General features: G+C 42.9%; 2 protein-coding genes and 1 long non-coding RNA gene across 8 annotated transcripts in view; 1 reads left to right on the top strand and 2 right to left on the bottom strand.

Moving 5' to 3' along the window:
• The window catches only part of TTF2 (transcription termination factor 2), a 36358-nt gene extending 36251 nt beyond the window's left edge, over nucleotides 1–107 (bottom strand). For 3 of the 6 annotated variants that reach the window (XM_019730607.3, XM_019730608.3, XM_074318614.2), the window contains exon 1: nucleotides 34–107. In XM_019730607.3, the coding sequence (XP_019586166.3) occupies nucleotides 34–61 (28 nt within the window). In that variant the 5' untranslated portion in view covers nucleotides 62–107. The remainder of the gene's footprint in view (nucleotides 1–33) is intronic. The other 3 variants (XM_074318615.2, XM_074318618.2, XM_074318616.2) reach the window with 2 other exon arrangements.
• On the top strand, nucleotides 101–12026 carry LOC141568487 (uncharacterized). Its single transcript, XR_012491653.2, has 3 exons — nucleotides 101–886; nucleotides 8707–8886; nucleotides 10335–12026. It is a non-coding gene; the product is annotated as an uncharacterized LOC141568487 (long non-coding RNA).
• A 2221-nt stretch (nucleotides 12027–14247) lies between these two features.
• CD101 (CD101 molecule) overlaps nucleotides 14248–17911 on the bottom strand; it is a 34589-nt gene continuing 30925 nt past the window's right edge. Inside the window, exon 9 of the mRNA XM_019730611.3 lies at nucleotides 14248–17038. Within this exon, the coding sequence (XP_019586170.3) occupies nucleotides 16806–17038 (233 nt within the window). The 3' untranslated portion in view covers nucleotides 14248–16805. The remainder of the gene's footprint in view (nucleotides 17039–17911) is intronic.

The following is a 17911-nucleotide window of genomic DNA, read 5'->3' as shown; positions in this document are numbered from 1 at the left end:
CCCGGGGCGAACCCTAGGACCCTGACGCCTCACCGTGTTCTGGGCACCTAACTAATTCCATCGCGCTCCTACTCGCCCCTTCCACTAAGTGCCGCCTCAATGCCTGCTTCCGCCTTTTGGTCCGGCCTCCTCACTCAGGAACCAATCATCATCCGCCTCCTGTAGTTTTTTTTAACTCCCACAATTCACCGCCGTGACCCTATGCTATTATCAGCCAATCATACGGAAATGTTCGCTCACCTCCAGCCAATCACAGCTTGGCGCGCGCCGAAATCAAATACGAGGCTAGGGGCCCCGGGATTTAGCTGGGGGGCGTGGCTGAGGCCGGCGGGCGGCTCCTAGAGGCTGGCGGGACTTCCTGGGCGAAGGAAGCGTGTCTTAGCTGGTCCTGGGAGACAAATGGGCGAAAGTACGACCCGTGGAAGGGTGGAGGGCTAGAGGGACGATTCCGGTTTCCATTTAAGACTCAGAGGTGGCCGTCGAGTAAGCACGTGTTTCAAACTGCAGAGGGGAGCTCTGCAAAGAAAGCTCCCTTCTCCCGGTGGCCGAGAGCGCCTCAAGCTTCCCAGTCGTCTCCGAGCCGAGGCCTGGCGCCCGTGGGCGCTGTGTCGCTGTGCTGGGTCACTGGGGACGGGAGGCCTGGAGAGGCCCCTGAATTTGCGGTGCTGGAACGGCGCGGGGGAGGGGTCATGCGGTCGTCCTTTAACGCTGCGTGGTGAGCTGACATAGGGCAGGCGTGAGGATTTCTCTAGGACCCCACAGCAATCCTTTAAATTTGCGTGGCGCTTCAGATTTCACAGAGGGCTTACCCATACACGTCTCTCTCGACTCGGCCATCTGGTGAGATGGGCAGCATTTTATGGAGGACCCCGCGAATCACAGAAGTGTGAGTGACTCACCCAAGGTCACAGAATTTGTGGGGGGGGGGGCGATCTAGGGACAGGTGCCCAGGGGACCGCGCAGCTGTCCCCTGTGTGTACTGCATGTTCTCTGGGCACTTGTAGTGTTGGAGCCCTGAGTTACAAGTGTCCAAGTGGAAACAACGGGAGAAAGAGAATACTTTTGGTAAAGAGGAATTTTATACTTTGTACCTTTTGCCAAACTTTTTCTACTAGTATGTTCTGGTAATGTTAAAAATCAAGGATGCAATTAAATAAAAGATTGTCCAATTTTTCTACTAATACGTTCTGGTAATATTAAAAATCAAGGTGAAATTAACAGGACTATATTTGGAATCATCAAATTTATTTAACAAAAGGAAGGACTAGAAATCAGAGACTTACTGCAATAGACATGGCTTCATATTACAGCTATTGAGGACCATATGTGCAGACACATGGGGTGTGGCATGTGCTAGTGTACTTATGGGGACATAGGACAGAAAATCTAATGTCTAGGGGAAATCTGGGCTACATGATAAATGTAAATGTCATGGGGGTCTGGAAGAGGGGAAACAAATCTGAGATAATCATTTATTAATTAAACAAGTACATCTTAAATAGCATTTTGTGTGCCCCATGGGGACTGACTAGGTACTTGAGAAATGTAAAATTTATTGTCTGTACACACAGTTTATAACAACTATTCTAAACACAAGGCGCTTACTCAACATTTGGAGGAGACTGCACTAGCACGTTGAACACTACAATAACAATATAAAATAATATGTCAATGTCAAGATGAGTGGAATTAGTGGTAAATTCTGTAGGGCTAGATTAAGATGTGTCTGAAACCAAACGAGTTCGTTTATACATAACTACCCCTTTGGAACACCTATAGATAAAAACTTGGAGATAAGACAGAAGCAAAAAACAAACGAATAGAGGCATTTTCATTATTCCCAGATTATAATTCATGCATTGAAAGATTTTTAGGTACATATTTAAAATAGATGTTGTATTGGAGGAAATTGACCCTGCAACTGGATTTGCCGTTAGAGGGCTATGATAATTTAATTATTTCTTCAATAATATATTTTGTAAACAAGACAAAATCAGGGCCTCTTTATCCCATGCAGAAAAAAACTTCCTCTGCAAGTATCCCAGCCAATATCTCAGGTCAAACCTCATGAAAGTATGCACAGCCAAATCACAAAAAGGGGGAATATTTCTTCCATAAATTTGGGATATGCTATATCAAATTGAGGCTCTGGACAGCTTATCCTACCTAACCATATTTATATGAGTGAAAACAAATTTGTCACTGGGTGAAAGGTGACCAACCTATCAGTATAAACTATAATGAATTATACAACATACGCTTTTCAAAATACACACATGCATTATGTGTATTAACTTTTATTCTTAATTTATATGTTTATATCCTTAATCAGCCTGCAAATCCATGGAGAGACCTTTGCAGAATGTACTTTATGGAGTTCTATTTTGAGTCGAGTTGAGAGCTTGACTTGGTTTTTCTTTAAAGCTTGATTTATTCAAAACGAATGCCTAAGCTAGGTCCTAGAGCTAGATGGTTTAAATCCACGGGCCAATGATCCAATAAATTATTTCCATGTGGAGCTGGTCAAACGCAAAGTATGTGATGAAATTGTTCTAAAACTGAATTGTGGTAATGGATGCACAACTGTATAAATTTACTAAGACATAGAACTTTACACTTTATATAGGTGAAATCTATGGTATCTACATTATTCCCTCAATCAAGCTGTTAAAAACAAACCATATAAAAACCAATGTCAAAACATCTGCATGAAAAATAAGAGCTAAGATTAATCATCTAAGACATTTTGGCATTCTAAGGGGGAAAAAATGGCTGAAGAAAATAGTAGAAACTCTTTAGTTTTAGATGATGTAGCTCCTTAAACAGTCTGGTTCTCTCACCTGTGAAATAAAATTTAGAGTGGTTCAAACACTCATTTTAATTCTTGAGAAAGAATTATATTTTCTCTGGTCAGCATTGTGCTGGCTGGAATATATAAACATGTCGGACGTCTAGAAGATATGGGTGGTGAGCAGCTCAGCTGGAGCAGTCACCCCTTGATATCTCTGTCACTATCTGTATTGTTTAAAAATAATCAGCAATGCCAAGTTTCAAATTATTTGTAAAGTTCCAATTTCTATGCAACCTTTACCTTTACTTATTTTAAAAATTAAATTGTTCAAATTTGTTTTTCCAGTAAGCTGGTGATCTAAGTATACTTAGTTTTCCAAACTTATATCCCTCTAGGTTTTGCTCATTGCTTTGGGTGGGATGGAGAGGGGTAAAAAATTTTAAATAGTAGATAAATTATTTTTCCCCATTAGGCTCATTATTAACTATAAGGAAATGTCACCATAGCCTATCTTTTTCTGAGGTGTATTCTGAGGTAAGTGCTTTGTATATGCATTCTTAGTTCTCACAATTACCCTGGAAGTGGGTATTTTATCCTCATTTTAAAGAGTAAGATACCCAAGTTTAGAGTAATTAGGAGCTTGCCCCAATGTCCTGCTCCTAACTGCTGACCTTACAGAGCCTCTCCTTGGACTTTGGAACCAGATAAATTAATCTTTTCCAGGCTCAAAGTTACAAAGATGACACCAGCAGATGGGAGACTGGAAAGTTTTTGAGATTACCAACCCAGTTCTTGCCACTACAGTATTTTTATGAAGCATAAAATTCACTGATTCATTCAGATATTTAATATCTGAGTGATATACAGACATGGCTCAACAAATCCAAGATGAAAAACAAACCAAGTCCTTCCATTTTATAAACGATCACTAGGTAGCAGCATATTAACATAGAAACCAAACAGAAGGCCTGCCTCTTCTGTGGTTTCATTCTTTTTGCTTAACGATATGTAATGGTAATTCAGTTTCATTTCATTTTATGCCTTACAAATGTATGACCATTTTATACTTGTCCTTTACATAGGACAGTATAGTTGATATTAGAGTAAGAATAAATCTGGTTATAATTTGAAAACTCAAGAGAATTTACAAATTCTTTTGTTGTAACGATATTTTGTAGTATTCTGTTCTGAATTTCACTGGTCTTTAAAATATTACCCCCCAAATGGTTCAAAGCAAGCCCTCCTCCATTGCTTTTTTTAAAATATATATATATAAGTGTGCAAGTCAATGTGTTTTTAGTAAATTTACAAAGTTGTACATCCATCACCACAATCCAGTTTTAGATCATTTCCATCACCCCGAAATCTTCCCTCAGGCCTGTGTGTAGTCAGTACCACAGACACGGCTCAATAAATCCAGGAAGAAAAATCACACCAAGGCAACCACTGGTCTGCTTGTCTTTATAAATTTGCCTTTTCTGGACATTTCATATACATGGAGTCATACTATACGTAATCTATTGCCTCGGTCTTCTGTCACTTAGCACAGTGCTTTTGAGTTTCATCCATGTTATACTCCTTTTTATTGCTAAATAGTATTCCATTGTATCCGTTCACCAGTTGATGGAGTATTTTCCCTTTGGGATTATTAGGAATAATGTTATGAATATTAATATAGATATATTTATGTGGGCATTTCTTATCATTCCTCTTGGGTATATATATATATATACCTACGAGTAAAATTGCTGGCTCTGTGGTGAGTTTGTTTAACTTTTTTAGAAATTGTCAAACTGGTTTCCAAAGTGGCTGTACCACTTTATATCCCACCACTAGTGTGTGACAGTTCCTGGTTCTCCATGTCCTCACCAACACTTGCTATTGTCTTTTTTTTATTATAGGCATTCTAATGGCTGTGAAGTCCTATCTCGCTGTGGTTTTAATTCATCTTCCTAAAGACTACTGATGTTGAGCTCCTCTTACTGTGCTTATTAACCATCATCTTCTTCTTTTTAAATGGTCTTGAAAAGCTTTTCCTTTTTTTTTTTTTTTTTTTTTTTACTTACTAGAGACTGGTTTATTATAAAAAGATACTCAGGAACAGCCTGAGGGAAGAGATGCATAGGGCTAGATGGATGGAAAGGGCCCAGACGAGCTTCCTTGTTCTCTCCAGGCACACCGCTCTGCCAGAATCTCCTCACGTTCACCGAGGAAACTCTCCAAATACTGTCCTTAGCTTTTTCTTTTAAAGGCTGGTATGGAACTTAAACTAAAACCTAGGTAAAAATGATATTGTTATTCATCCAAGGAGAGCAAAGAAACAGTAATGGTTTGCATAATGTTAAGTAACCAAATTGCATAGATACTGTGACTATACTCATGTGAAAAATATTTATTTTTATTTATTTTTTTATTACTAGTTTCAAGGTGAAAAATAGTTTTAACCACAACACACTATTTCCTTTTAAGACTATCTATGGTATGATTTCATGTATATACCTCTGAGAGGTTGAGGTGGGAGATGGCTGTAGTTTTTATTTGCTAGGCCTCGCATGTATTGCTGTTATAATTTTTTAAAAAATCCAACAGAGATATTAAAGCAGAGGCATAGGAATAAATAACAGAGGGCACACACCAAAATAATAATACTGCTTATTTCAGATGGCAGGATGGTTGGTAGCTTTCTTTCTTCCCATTCTCTATACGCCATGCGATGGTATTACACTGTTGGCAGTAAGCCATCGTAGGTTCCTCACCTGCACCATTTTACCTCTTAAACTCACTCAGTTCTCATTCTAGTTAGTTAATCCTGACCTTCCTGCAATCAATACTGTCTTTTATTTTCTTTATCCTTCCTACCCCCTTTTGGTATCTAATTTCAATTTTTACAGTAAGGTATCTTCTTCTTTAACTCTACATCAGTTACTTTGCTTAATTCTAACCTTATCCTCAACCCTCATTCCAAAAGTTACTAGAAAGCAAGGTCCCTTCTCCCTTGTTCTCTAAAATCCTCACGTCCACAGAAATTACAGACAACCTAGACTCAAGACCTCCTGTGACTGCGTCCTTGTTTTCTGGCAGTCACCCTGAGCGGCATTTCTTCTGGAAGGCAACAAATGGTACTAGGGTAGGGTCCAGGTTCTCAGGTTGAGACTGGATCCACTGCCCACTGCTCCAAAGACTTGTGATGACGGGAGCCTCCCTCCATTCTGGGGTCTTAGGGGCTGAGGAAAGGCTAGCGGAGTTCTGGCGAGTTCTCCCTACATTTACTTTCAGAGTTCACCTAGGAGCTGGAACAGAACAACCTCTGTTTTCTGCTGCTGTTTTTCAGTACCAAAATAGTCTTAAAGAATTCCACTTTTTAATAACACGCATCAGAATCCGTCGGTCTTTGCTGAAAACTCTTCGGTGGCTTGGTGTTGGAATCCTCATTTTGATTCATGTGGCGCCCCCTATGACGTAGTCCCGCTTACTTCTCTCTCACCTTCTGCCCTCCTACTCCTTTGCTGCTACTTTCCAACCACCGTGACATGCTTTCTGTTCCTTGAGGTGCCCAGGTGGGTCTGACCTGAAGGCCTTTGTGTGTGTCATGCTTTCTGTCTCGAATGCTTTTCCTAGTTATTCAAAGCGAGCCCCTCATCCTTTAGGTCTCAGCTTAAGTTTTACCACAGCGAGACTGGCCCTGACTTCCGTATCTATGGAAGTCCTTCCTTGTGTTTTGCTCTCTCAGCACCGTTTGCTTTCTGCGTAACATTTAGTATGTAGTTCTCTGCTTACTTATTCATTGTCTGTCTCCTCCATTGATTAGATTATATATGAACGTCCCAAGAGAACAGGGACTTATTTCTGTTTCGCTTACCACTCACTCACCATGTACACAGTGCATAGAAATTCAATACATATCTGTTAGGTGACATAAATTAAACCATAGAATACAAGGGACCCTAAAGGCACCTCGTGTGCCCTCCCAATCCCTTCCACGTCATGCCTAATGGATTCAGCATAGAAACTTCTGGTCACAGCAAATTCTCTATTTGGGTATGTCAAAATGTCAGTTAATTCTAACGTATATTGAGTAGAAATCTGTCTTTCTGTCTGAAACTTTCACTGACTTGGCATCTTAATTCTTTTCAATATCACTTTCTAATATTTGAATGTGGCTGTCTCACCCTCCTGGCGCTCCACTTACGTTCTCGTTCCTCAGAGAAACTGCTCCCACTGCTTCAATTACATCCTCCCCTCCATCCCCCCTCACAGGCATTTGTCAATGAATGTGTGCTTCATTTGACACATCTCAAAGAGAATTCAATATGAAGAATACTGTGGGACAACTATCGTCTTTATGTTAGATATGACCACTCTACGAGGTCCAACAATTTAGTTCTTGAACTTGTTGCAACAATGTTGCTAACCTTTTTTGATATCAGAGGGATTATTTATTATGCATTTGTACCAACTGCACAAACAGTTAACCAAGTTTACCATTTGGAAGTGCTGAAAAGGCTGCGTGAAAAATTAGACGACCTGAACTTTTCGCCAACAATTCATGGCTCTGCATCACGACAATGCACCAGCTCACACGACACTGCCTGTGAGGGAGTTTTTAGCCAGTAAACAAATCACTGTATTGGAACACCCTCGCTACTCACCTGATCTGGTCCCTAAAGACTTCTTTCTTTAGCTGAAAATAAAGGAAATATTGAAAGGAAGACGTTTTGATGACATTCAGGACATAAAGGGTAATATGAGGACAGCTCTGATGGCCATCCCAGGAAAAGTTCCAAAATTGCTTTGAAGGTTGGACTAGGTGCTGGCATCAGTGCATAGCTTCCCAAAGGGAGTACTTGGAAGGTGACAGTAGTGATATTCAGCAATGAGGTATGTAGCACTTTGTCTAGGATGAGTCGCAAACTTAATTGTCAGACCTCGTATATAAGCAATAGAAAGCTGCCAAAATTTTCTCTCTCTTTTCTAACAAATATGCCATGCTAGTACTTTCTATCAAGTGTGCAATCAACCGAAACCACTGCTGTCATTTTTCACGTGTGAACTCCAGTCTCCCTTACCTGGTGCATCTAATGGCTTGAACTTAACTATGGATTCTCTCTTGTAGCTTGTTAGTTTTGATCCATCATTCTAACCTGTCTCGATCTCTCTGAACCTTGTTCCTGTCCGCTGACTTATTAGTTCTCTCTCCTGACTGTGTCAGCTGACCACTCCACACGCCTGCTCCCTTTGACTTTATTCAAGTTGTCAGTAAAACTGCTGAACAAGGCCGAGTGCTTGCGCATGGCCTGGAGAGGTCTCCTCCAGGTGAACATGGCACCCTAGTCATCATGCTTTGGGTATGGTCGTTTAGTCAGGCCTAGACTCACATCAATGCCACGTTGTGTCTTCTTGTCCAAGTGGCTCGCTGCAGCTCATGCATGCTCTATTTAGAGCTGTCCCTTGATTTACCAGGCTGCAAAGCATAGCAGAAAAGGAAGTGAGGTTAATCTGAGTGGTTTTTTGTTCTGGGTGAACGGCACAGGAAACAGCCTAGAAGCCACACGGGGATGTGGTTTTTCAGGACAAAGGTTCTCACCTTGCATGAGTCTATAGGTTCTTTCAGTCACGCCATCTCCCGTCTGGTCCATTTGCCTCACAGCATCTGTCACTTCTCATTTCTTCTCTAATCTGCTGTCTCCTTCCTCTCCCTCTTGGTCCTCTCTCAAGGTTTTCCTGCCTTTGGATGAAGGCTGGGAAGTTCTAAGGGAGGGATTTGCTACGGCCCAGCGATGAGAAGGAGCGTTAATAAATCTTTTGATGAAGATCTGAGGCAGCCAGCGTTCCTGGGTAGCCCAGGGCATCCCCTTCAAAAGATCTCGCTCTTCTTGCTAGTTCCTCTTTAATACATTCTCACCCTCCTTTCCCAGGACTGCACTTCCCCACACAGGGGATTGGACTTGTTTTCTTCTGCTGTACCAGAGACACAGTGAAGCCTTGCCCCCGTGCCGTGGAGCTTCCTGCCTCTCCTGGTGTCTGCAGGGTTTTTTCCTGCCAGCATGGAGTCTGCTTGTCGCATTCAGCAGGGTCCTTCAGGAGCTGCCGACACTGTAGGTGGCTGGTTGTGGGGATCAGAGAGCCCCCACCTGTGCTGAGAGAAGAGCTGGGGTACGGCAGGGGGATGAGGGTCTTCTTTCTGTGGTTTGTTGGCTTGTATTTGTGCTTCCTCACTCTTCTGTGCTAATTGCCCTTTCCTTCCTCTGTTCCTCTTTTTCCCCTGCTTTCTTCACAACGTCTCCCTCCAACCCTCAACACTTCTCCTTTGTTCCAGGGAGACAGAAACCACATTAATGGCTGTAGAGGACGAATGGTCTAGATTCTTTGTATTCCCACCCAGAGCTCAGCATGCGTGTGGAAACAATCCCTTTTCATCCTTAAACTTTTTCCACGGCACCATTCCTGCCACTTTAGTAATCACCTGTTTCCGATGGAAGAGCTGGAGTATGGCTAAGTGGTAGACGGGGAAACTCTGCTCACTTGACTGGTTTTGCTCTTAAGTTGTATAACCTACCCAAGTGCTGTGGACTGAATTTTGTCCCCCCAAATTCATATGTTGAAGCTCAATGTGATGGCATTTGGAGACAGGGCCGTTGGGAGATAATTAGGTTTAGATGACGTCATGAGGGTGGGGCCCTCATGATGGGATTAGTGCCCTTATAAGAAGGAACACCTAGGAGCCACTTTCTCTGTGTCTCTCTTCTCTCTTCTCTCCTCTCTCTCTTCTCTCTTCTCTCTTCTCTCTTCTCTCTTCTCTCTTCTCCTCTCTTCTCTCTTCTCTCTTCTCTCTTCTCTCTTCTCCTCTCTTCTCTCTTCTCTCTTCTCTCTTCTCTCTTCTCTCTCTCTCTCTCTCTCTCTCTCTCTGTCATGTGAGGACACAGTGAGAAGTTGGCAGTGTATAAGGCAGGAGGAGGGCCCTTGCCAGTCAGCTGGCACCTGGATCCGGGACTTCCTAGCCTCCCAAACTGTGAGAAAATACATTTCTGTTGTTTAAGCCACCCAGTGTATAGCATTTTGTTACGGCAGCCCAAGCAGACTAATACAAATCCCCAAGCTAACTATTTGCTATCTGCCATAACATTTGTTTTTGCAAATGTGCCATTTGCACTCAAATCTACATGTAAATTGAATTAGCTAATTAATACAGGTGTAAAGTACCTCAGGATAGGAGTCTCCGGAGACTTCATTTCCCATTAATGCCCATATACTTATATATTTTCACTCGGAACGCCTGGGTGAAACTATCCTGGCTTCTCATTTAATTGTAAAGCACTCAGACAACTTTTCCAAATGTTCTTCTGTCCACATTGCCCCAATATCCTGACTCTTTCCCGAAATTTTACTTACCTTTCCCTAAATTAGCTTTTTGGGCTGAGGACCCAAGCAATGATTCCATTTTGTGACCAAGCCCATGCTTCCATTTCATCCTCATGCCCTGTTCTCTCCTTGATCATGTTAAGAATCGGGTGGTAACATGTAGGTTATCTGGTTTCCTTTTCAGGCGTCCAAAGGATCAAAATGGCCACCTTGTCACTGATGGCAATGACGATGATGATGATATTAACATTGATGAGTTCTGACTCCTTTACATGTATGTCTTTCATAATCCTTACGACAAACCCTATGAAGCAATGGGTATTATCCTCATTTTATGGGTGAAGGAATTGAGGCAAAGAGAGGTTAACTGCCAAAGACTATAGAGCCCGTGAGAGATGTCATTGAGATTTCAACCTAGGCTGTCTAAATCCAGAGTTCACATTCCCGACTATCAAATGACTGATGTATTCACTGGGCACACCGTCTAAAAGGGACAAGAAAGTCAAAGTGAAAGACCTTAAGAAGGGGTAGTTAGCAGCTCAATTTTATCTCGCTGATGCTTACTTCTTTTGAAGGCCCAACTGTCGACGATTTCGTTTGTGTGGAAAGATGGACTAAATATCACAGTTGCCATTTAGCCTTCTGTTGCCAGGTGGGACATCTCCTGGTTTACTCCATGTGAATGATCCTTACTGAACACTACACTGAATACCTTCCCTCCATCAGAAAAAAACATTTCAAGTGAGGAACTTAGAGGTACGTGTGTGTTAAGAGCTGACATTGGACAGAACCAGGAACCCTTATTCAAGACTGAAGCTGAGGCCAGCCACTTCAGACTCCTGTAACACCGCTCAATATTTTGCTTCAATAGCAGTGCTTTCTGCACACAGCATCTTCATTTGTCATTTTTATGGTTAGAAGGTATTTGGCCCACACATAGGGAATAAAGACCATTCTGGTCATATCTTGGCTATTAAGAACAGAAGATTCCGCAAACAATTTCCTGCTGCCAGCAGGGCAGTACAAAAGCGCTGCTGTCAAACAGACCATTAAACAATACAAAGTTTCCCTAAAGACAGACTTAAGAACTTGTAGCATCTGCCTTCAGTCATGGAGACCATCACAAAAACACGCTCTCGTTTGTCTATTTAAACAGCACCATAAGGAAGCACAGGTGGCCATTTAACCCACATGCATTGGGCTGAATGGAAATCTGGGAACCAGGGTAAAGAGTGTGAAAGGGTCTCCTGCTCCCTCAGTCCAAATTCATCTCTTTTTAGAGGAAATCGACACTTAGACAGCATGGGCCAAAACAAGCACTGGTCATCATTTCCTGTCCCAGCGGTCCCCTCATTACCTTGTGTGTAGAGATCTTTGCTGTGTAATAACATGGTAGAATCTTTACAACCTGAAGAAGCCTTGAAAGAGTGTTGCTTTTGGAGTCAGTGTACTTGGGCTTACATAATATTCTGCCTCTTAATGATCAGAGACCTTCGGTAAGATACTTAACCGCTTTTTCCTGGTTTGTGGTTTAATCTTGGCTTACTCCCAAGATGGTCATAAGGATTCAATCCTCATAGCACGTGATGGCTGTTCAATAAAGTAAACAGTAACTCCATTCCTCTTTCCTCTTTGAGGGAATGGACGATGTCAGTTATTTCTGCATGCCAGCTCCTAGCGGATGTCTTGGTATATGCTAAATATCAGAAGATGTTTGTGGGATAAATTAATCTTATAATTTCTCTTGTACATTAAAATCTCTCATTCTGTGTTCGTCCTCTAGTTGGTTCTCAAATACGTTTTGAAAGAAACATGCTTTTTTCAAAAATTCAAGTTTAAGTTATTTACATATAGTAAGTTAATTATTATTCTACAGAGGGTGCCAAAAAATGGATACACATTTTAAGAATGGAAAAACTGTATGAAAATTGTGATACAATGAATGACGCTGGCATTTGATTAATGCCATCTTTTGAGCGAACATACTATGCATTGCTACCGTAATTCAATTCAACTTCAAAAAGTAATACATAGATAACATTTCTTAAAAGGTGTACATTTTTTTGCACCCCAGTATATTATATATTCATATTTATATATTTATAACAGTTATATGTAATTTATTTTATATAATATACAATATGTATTATATACGATATATAATGTATAGTACATAATACATATGATTAAGTTATTTACATGAAGTACTCAAATCTTGAAAAGACAGCTCAATACATTTTTACATGTGTATATACAATCATGAAACCACCTCCTAGACAAAGATACAAAACATTTCTGTTGCCCCAGGACGTTCCTTCATGCTACTTCTGAGTCCACACTCCCTCTGCCAGAGGAAATCAGTATTCTGACTTCTGTCACTATAGACTAATTTTGCTGGTTCTTGGACTCCAGACAAATGGAATCATATAGTGCATATCCTTTGTTTCTGGCTTCTTTCACTCAACAAGTGCTGCGAGATTCATCCATAGTGTCACGTATGTTGGTGAGTTGGCTGCCCTGCTTTGGCTTGGTACTGCCACAACCCTCACCCCAACCCCCACCCATCATCTATGCTGCTGCTGTTTTCATTCTCCTAAAGCACAGCTGCAAATAACATTCAATGATCCACCATTGTCCACCAAAGGAAGTCCAAGTTCTTATGCATGTTTCAGATCTGTTCTTCTGCCCCTCCCCTACTGTTTATTCCTCTTCTCCTGTCAAAACATTTCCTGACTTTCAAAGCCCAGTTCACATAACATCTCCTTTGTGAAACTGTCTCTGATTTCTCAATGCCCATGGCACTTTGCTGCATTAGGGGTAAAAATTAATAGCCAGCAAAGCAGAAGTCCCAGCTGAACCTACAGGGAATGCAGCCTTCTCTGGCCCTATCTGATGAGTGGGGAGCCTCCCCATTCACATGACCCACCTGAAGGAGGGAAAGGGGGGCTGTAATAAAGAGGTTAATACAGAGGTTCTTATATTAACCTGACAGTGGGAGCTGGCAATGGGAAACAGACAACATAGTATGAAGTCTGTCTCTCGGCCAGACTGGTCCCAGCCTGGCTGATGTCTGGACCCTATGGATAAAGGAGATACAGGGCAAATGCTAAAGCAGCTGTTTTCACAAGAGAATCTTTAGAGAGATGGGGCACAAGCAAACGTGGAATCATTTGTGGTCCAAACAGAGTGTAATGCAAATACAGACTAAAAGGTAGGTGCTTTTCCTTACTTACCATTGGGTACCATCCAGCACGGTATCTCATCTGCTCTGGGAGCCCAACCACCATGGAAGCCCGTGGAGCTGGACAGAACCGCAGGGAACCACATACAAGCAGACTTGTTTGCGAACTCATAAGAAGTCCCAGAATCCCAGGGAATCCCCTGAAATTCTTGAAGAACACTTTCTAGCTGGCCAAGCCTCTGTATAAGCAGCCTTGGGGGCAAAAGTCTGTGGGATTTGGATTACTCTTGTTGATTTAATTTCATTTATGTGTACAGACGGGTTAAGGCCTGGAAAAACTTGGGTTATGATGACATTCTTTTATGGCTTGAAATGGTTTAAAACTCTCCAGGTAAGTACCTGATTTGATCCTCAAATCAACCACATAAAGTGGATATTCTTACCTGCTGGTTTTCCCCATCACAGTGGATTTGAGCATAGTGTTTATGGTGGAAAGAGTCCAGGACTTGTCAATTGGAGCTCAATTTGAGCTCTTATTCTTCTGCATGTTGTGTGATCCTGGGTAAATCCCAACCTCTCTGAACTTCAATTTCTTACCTGCAGGATGGGAATAACAATCCCTTTCGCATGGGGATGCCGTGAAACTCTGAGATGAATAATAACTCCTGCACAATTGTAAGAAATTATTATGGCCCATGACTTTCTACCATCCCATTCATGTGCTGCCATAAATCAGTCGTTCCTATAGATATCTCCATAGACTGAAAATAATGAACCTATGCATGCCTTATTCTTCTCTGTGTCCTCCTGTCCCACATGGAGTTAAAGATGCAGCAGGATGGTGTGGAGTTTCCCATTTCTAGTAGGAGTTGGTAGAGAGGACCCGTACTTCAACACTGCTTGGACTAGACACCAATACGGAGAGGCTAAGATTATTTATTAAATTAATCAGATATATAAATGGACACAGATATAACAGGTCAAATCAAGTTTCCCAGGAACATCATACATGGCTAAGACAGAACATTAGCCGCTAATAGAGAGTGTGGTAGGCACACTTTTCCATCAAGAGCCAGATAGCAAACATTTCAGGCTTTGTGGGTCATACGGTCTCCGTGGCAACTGCTCAGCTCTAGCAACCTGTCATGACAGCAGCCATAGACGCTATGCAGGCAAATGGGAGTGGCTGTATTCCAACAATCAGTATTTAAAAAAATATATGGTGGGCTACCTTTGGCCCTTGGGTAGCCAACTCCTGAGACAAAGGTTTGTCTTGTCTCCAAGCAAGATTTATAACACAAGAAGCTCAAAGGAAAACCAGGTGGTGACACAGAATGGATAAGTGGAAATCAATGAGTCAAAGTGAAGTTCTCCATGAAGTTTTAAAAACGAAAATGAACAAGGACATAATTGGAGCCAGAAGAGGTTTCATGTACTGAGTTGGGTGAAAATGAATTTTACTCTAGAAGTTCAAAAAAGAAAAAAGAAGACAGTGGGGTTTTAGTCGCCTGGACACTCACTACAGGCCAAAGTAGTATAGCGTGGCTCCTTCGAAAATCTAAGGAGCTCTAGGTCCCATTGAAAGGATCCACAACAAACAAGGCGATAACTCCAGGGGAGTGGCCCTGTCTGCTTGTCTGCTTGAGTCCTCACTGGACCCCACACGGGCTGCTCCCAGGGTCTGCTCTGGGGAAGCAGCTGGAAATTTGCGTGTCTGTTCTGTGCATCTCTGGGCTGGATTTAAACACGGAAAAGTGGTGGTTGAGCTAAGAGTTGAAAGCGCTACCCAGGTGAAGAGGGCAAGGGTGTAGCACCAGAATCTACTCTGCTTCTCCCACTGGCTCCGTGTTGCTCTCTTTCCCTAATATCCCAATTAAAATGCAGGTTTCTGGAAAAACGGGTGGGGAGTGGGAGGGGGTAATCATACTTTCTAAGAAGTCGTAACTGTAGCTTTGGTTTCTGAAAACCGTTCTCCCTTACCTGAGAGAGAAGAAACTACGTGTTGCCATGTTTAAGGAAACGTTTGGAGTATTTCAAATGAGGCCATAAAGAGAGACGATGGATTGAAGGAACTTGTAAATCTACGGTGGGAGTTCTCATAGCCACCAATAATCCCCTTGCAAAGGAACTAATTATGTTTGGAGAGGATGTGTGTGCCTGATAAAATAATTAAAAATAAATTGCTCTCCGTGGAAATGCAAATTACCAAACGTTAAAGCAATGCTTTTGGTCATATAGATAATAAATAGATGTGTTTTCTCACGTCTGTTAGGGGACACTGATTGATTTTCATTACAGCCTACAACAGAGCCTGAGTGGCTTTTGAAACAAAGGGGAAGGGACCTCAGGCCAGAGGGGACAGCTGTGATCTCCTAGGGGACAGTTGTTAAAAGCCTTAAGCCATGACACTACCCATCCCCCACCCCCAGGACTTTTCCTGGCTGAGAATAGGGGATACTGAGGACCTAGGCTTGACTCACTGCTGCCCCTGAACTCTTAGTCCCTGCTGGAGTGGGAGGGGATGGTGGCACTGTTGACCCCTCCTCCCCCAAATAACTGCCACAACACCCTTTCCTAGCACCTAGTGCTGTCAGGTCAAAGAGAATAAAGCTTTGGCTAAGAGCCAGGAGCCAGATGGCCCTTTTGGTGTCTGGAGGAAGGGGGAACATGAGGCCTTGGGGGGCTGCCTGGAGCACTGTTGCGAAATTAAAAAAAAAAAAAAGTTTTTCCTTAGCAATGACTTAGTAAGTCTTACAGACAAAAGCAAAAGAAACTCAGGCTACGAAATGCTTTATCGTTTCATCCAACAACCAATATGGATTAAGGACCTACTATGTAGAGCTTGCTCTTGAGTGGCATTTATAGATGGGATGGAGGGAAAAAACTGGATTTCTGTCTGGGACGTTGTCACATTTTTGGGGGAGAGGCCGATTTGATGGACAGAAGGGCATATTCCCAATTCCTTTCACCTTATAGACATCAGGCCCTTTCTTACACCTCTTATCTGGAGGCAAAAAATTCCCTAGAGCCAGCGTGACTGGATGCTGGGTGTTCTCCAGGGAATCAGTGAGGTAAAAAATGAGGAGAGCGGAGGGAAGCGTCCCCCTCCCCCCGTTTGTGGTAGGGGCACATATTTCCTTTGAGGATCCACTTTCTTATTTAATCCCCAGAGGCTGTGTGAGGGGGGCACTTCTCACAGACGGGGAAGCTGAACCTCCAGGGGGTGTGATGAACGTAAAACGGTGCCAGCTCCTGGGAAAGGCTGTAGGGGTAGATGAGGTCACACACAAAGACACACGGAACAGTCCCTGGCACCGCATCCGCGCTTCATAAAGGTGCCCTCTGAGTCCTAGGTGACTCACCCAGGGCCAGAGGCACAGAGAAGGGCAGAAGCAGGGCTCAGCCACATCACATCCCGGGCAGTCCGAGTCCAAATCCCCCTTTTTCCCACAGGATCGCAGGTGCCTCTCGGGTTCAGTGGTCATCTTCCTCTTCACTTCTGTCTGTGAGTATGTGTCTTGGCCCTTTCATGTCCATCCAGAGAGCCTTATCTTTCTGGACATTTCGGCGCAGTGTCGACAACTTCCTGGCCTTCCAGTAGAAGCAGAGGAGGGAAATGAGCAGAAGAATGAACAGAATGATGGGGTAGATGAACATGAAATTGAATAAAGGGGCTGATGAGCAGACCCTGGAAAGAAACGTGGTCTCTGCAACAAAAAGGAGTAAAACAGAGAGCATGATTAGTCTCCGACTTATTTGTACGAATCAATTATAAACACTTCTGGGATTTATGGTTACAGGCAAGTTCCATTAAAAATAACAGGGCCCAGTAGCAACCAGCCCCTTCAATGAGATGCGAAGAGCAAAGGGAAGGCTGCGGGGAGACCAGGACTCCAGAATGGGGCTCTCCCAACCTAACTGCCCCTCGCCCAGCAACGTCCAACCACCGGAGGTTCCGATGACCTACTTGAAAGAGCAGCCAGAAAGAAAAACAAAACAGAAAAGAAAACCTCTCCTTTAATCTTCTTTCCTCAGAAAAGATATCTATAATTCAATCCTCATTCTCAACTCTGCTGCAGGTCCTGAATTTTTAACTTGAGTTATTCCCACTGCTGCTTCTTAAATACACACACACACACACACACACACACACACACACACACACACTGCACTGTCCTCATAAAGCAGCACCATCGCATCCTGACTCACCAAATTGCTCTCCCACTCCCAAGATGCCGTCCATTAGCCTCCTTTCCTGTTGTTCTGACTGTTGCCACCCCACCCCCACGCTCTCTGCACCCTAATTTTCTGGTCCTTCTGGCCCAGCTCAGATCACACTTCCTCCCCCCTCCCCCACCCCCGTCCTCCCTCCCCGGGGGTCCCACCTCGCCTCAGGCACAGTTCTCTTCTACCCTCCTCCCACACACCACTGTTTCAACCTCTTTCCTTCCCTTCCAACCATCTCCTTTGTTCCATTATAGTTATGTGAGTACGTCTTATGGTGCCATTTGTTTCTATATCCGCTTCCGTGCCTAGCACACGGGCTTGATAACTTTCAGTGATCTGAATTGAATTAAATT

This window comes from Rhinolophus sinicus, chromosome 7 (assembly GCF_057876585.1).
Source record: "Rhinolophus sinicus isolate RSI-liver-muscle chromosome 7, RSI-T2T, whole genome shotgun sequence".
NCBI classification, from domain to species: domain Eukaryota; kingdom Metazoa; phylum Chordata; class Mammalia; order Chiroptera; family Rhinolophidae; genus Rhinolophus; species Rhinolophus sinicus.
The sequence above is the reverse complement of the archived record's forward strand: the minus strand, read 5'-3'. Positions and strand labels throughout refer to the sequence as shown.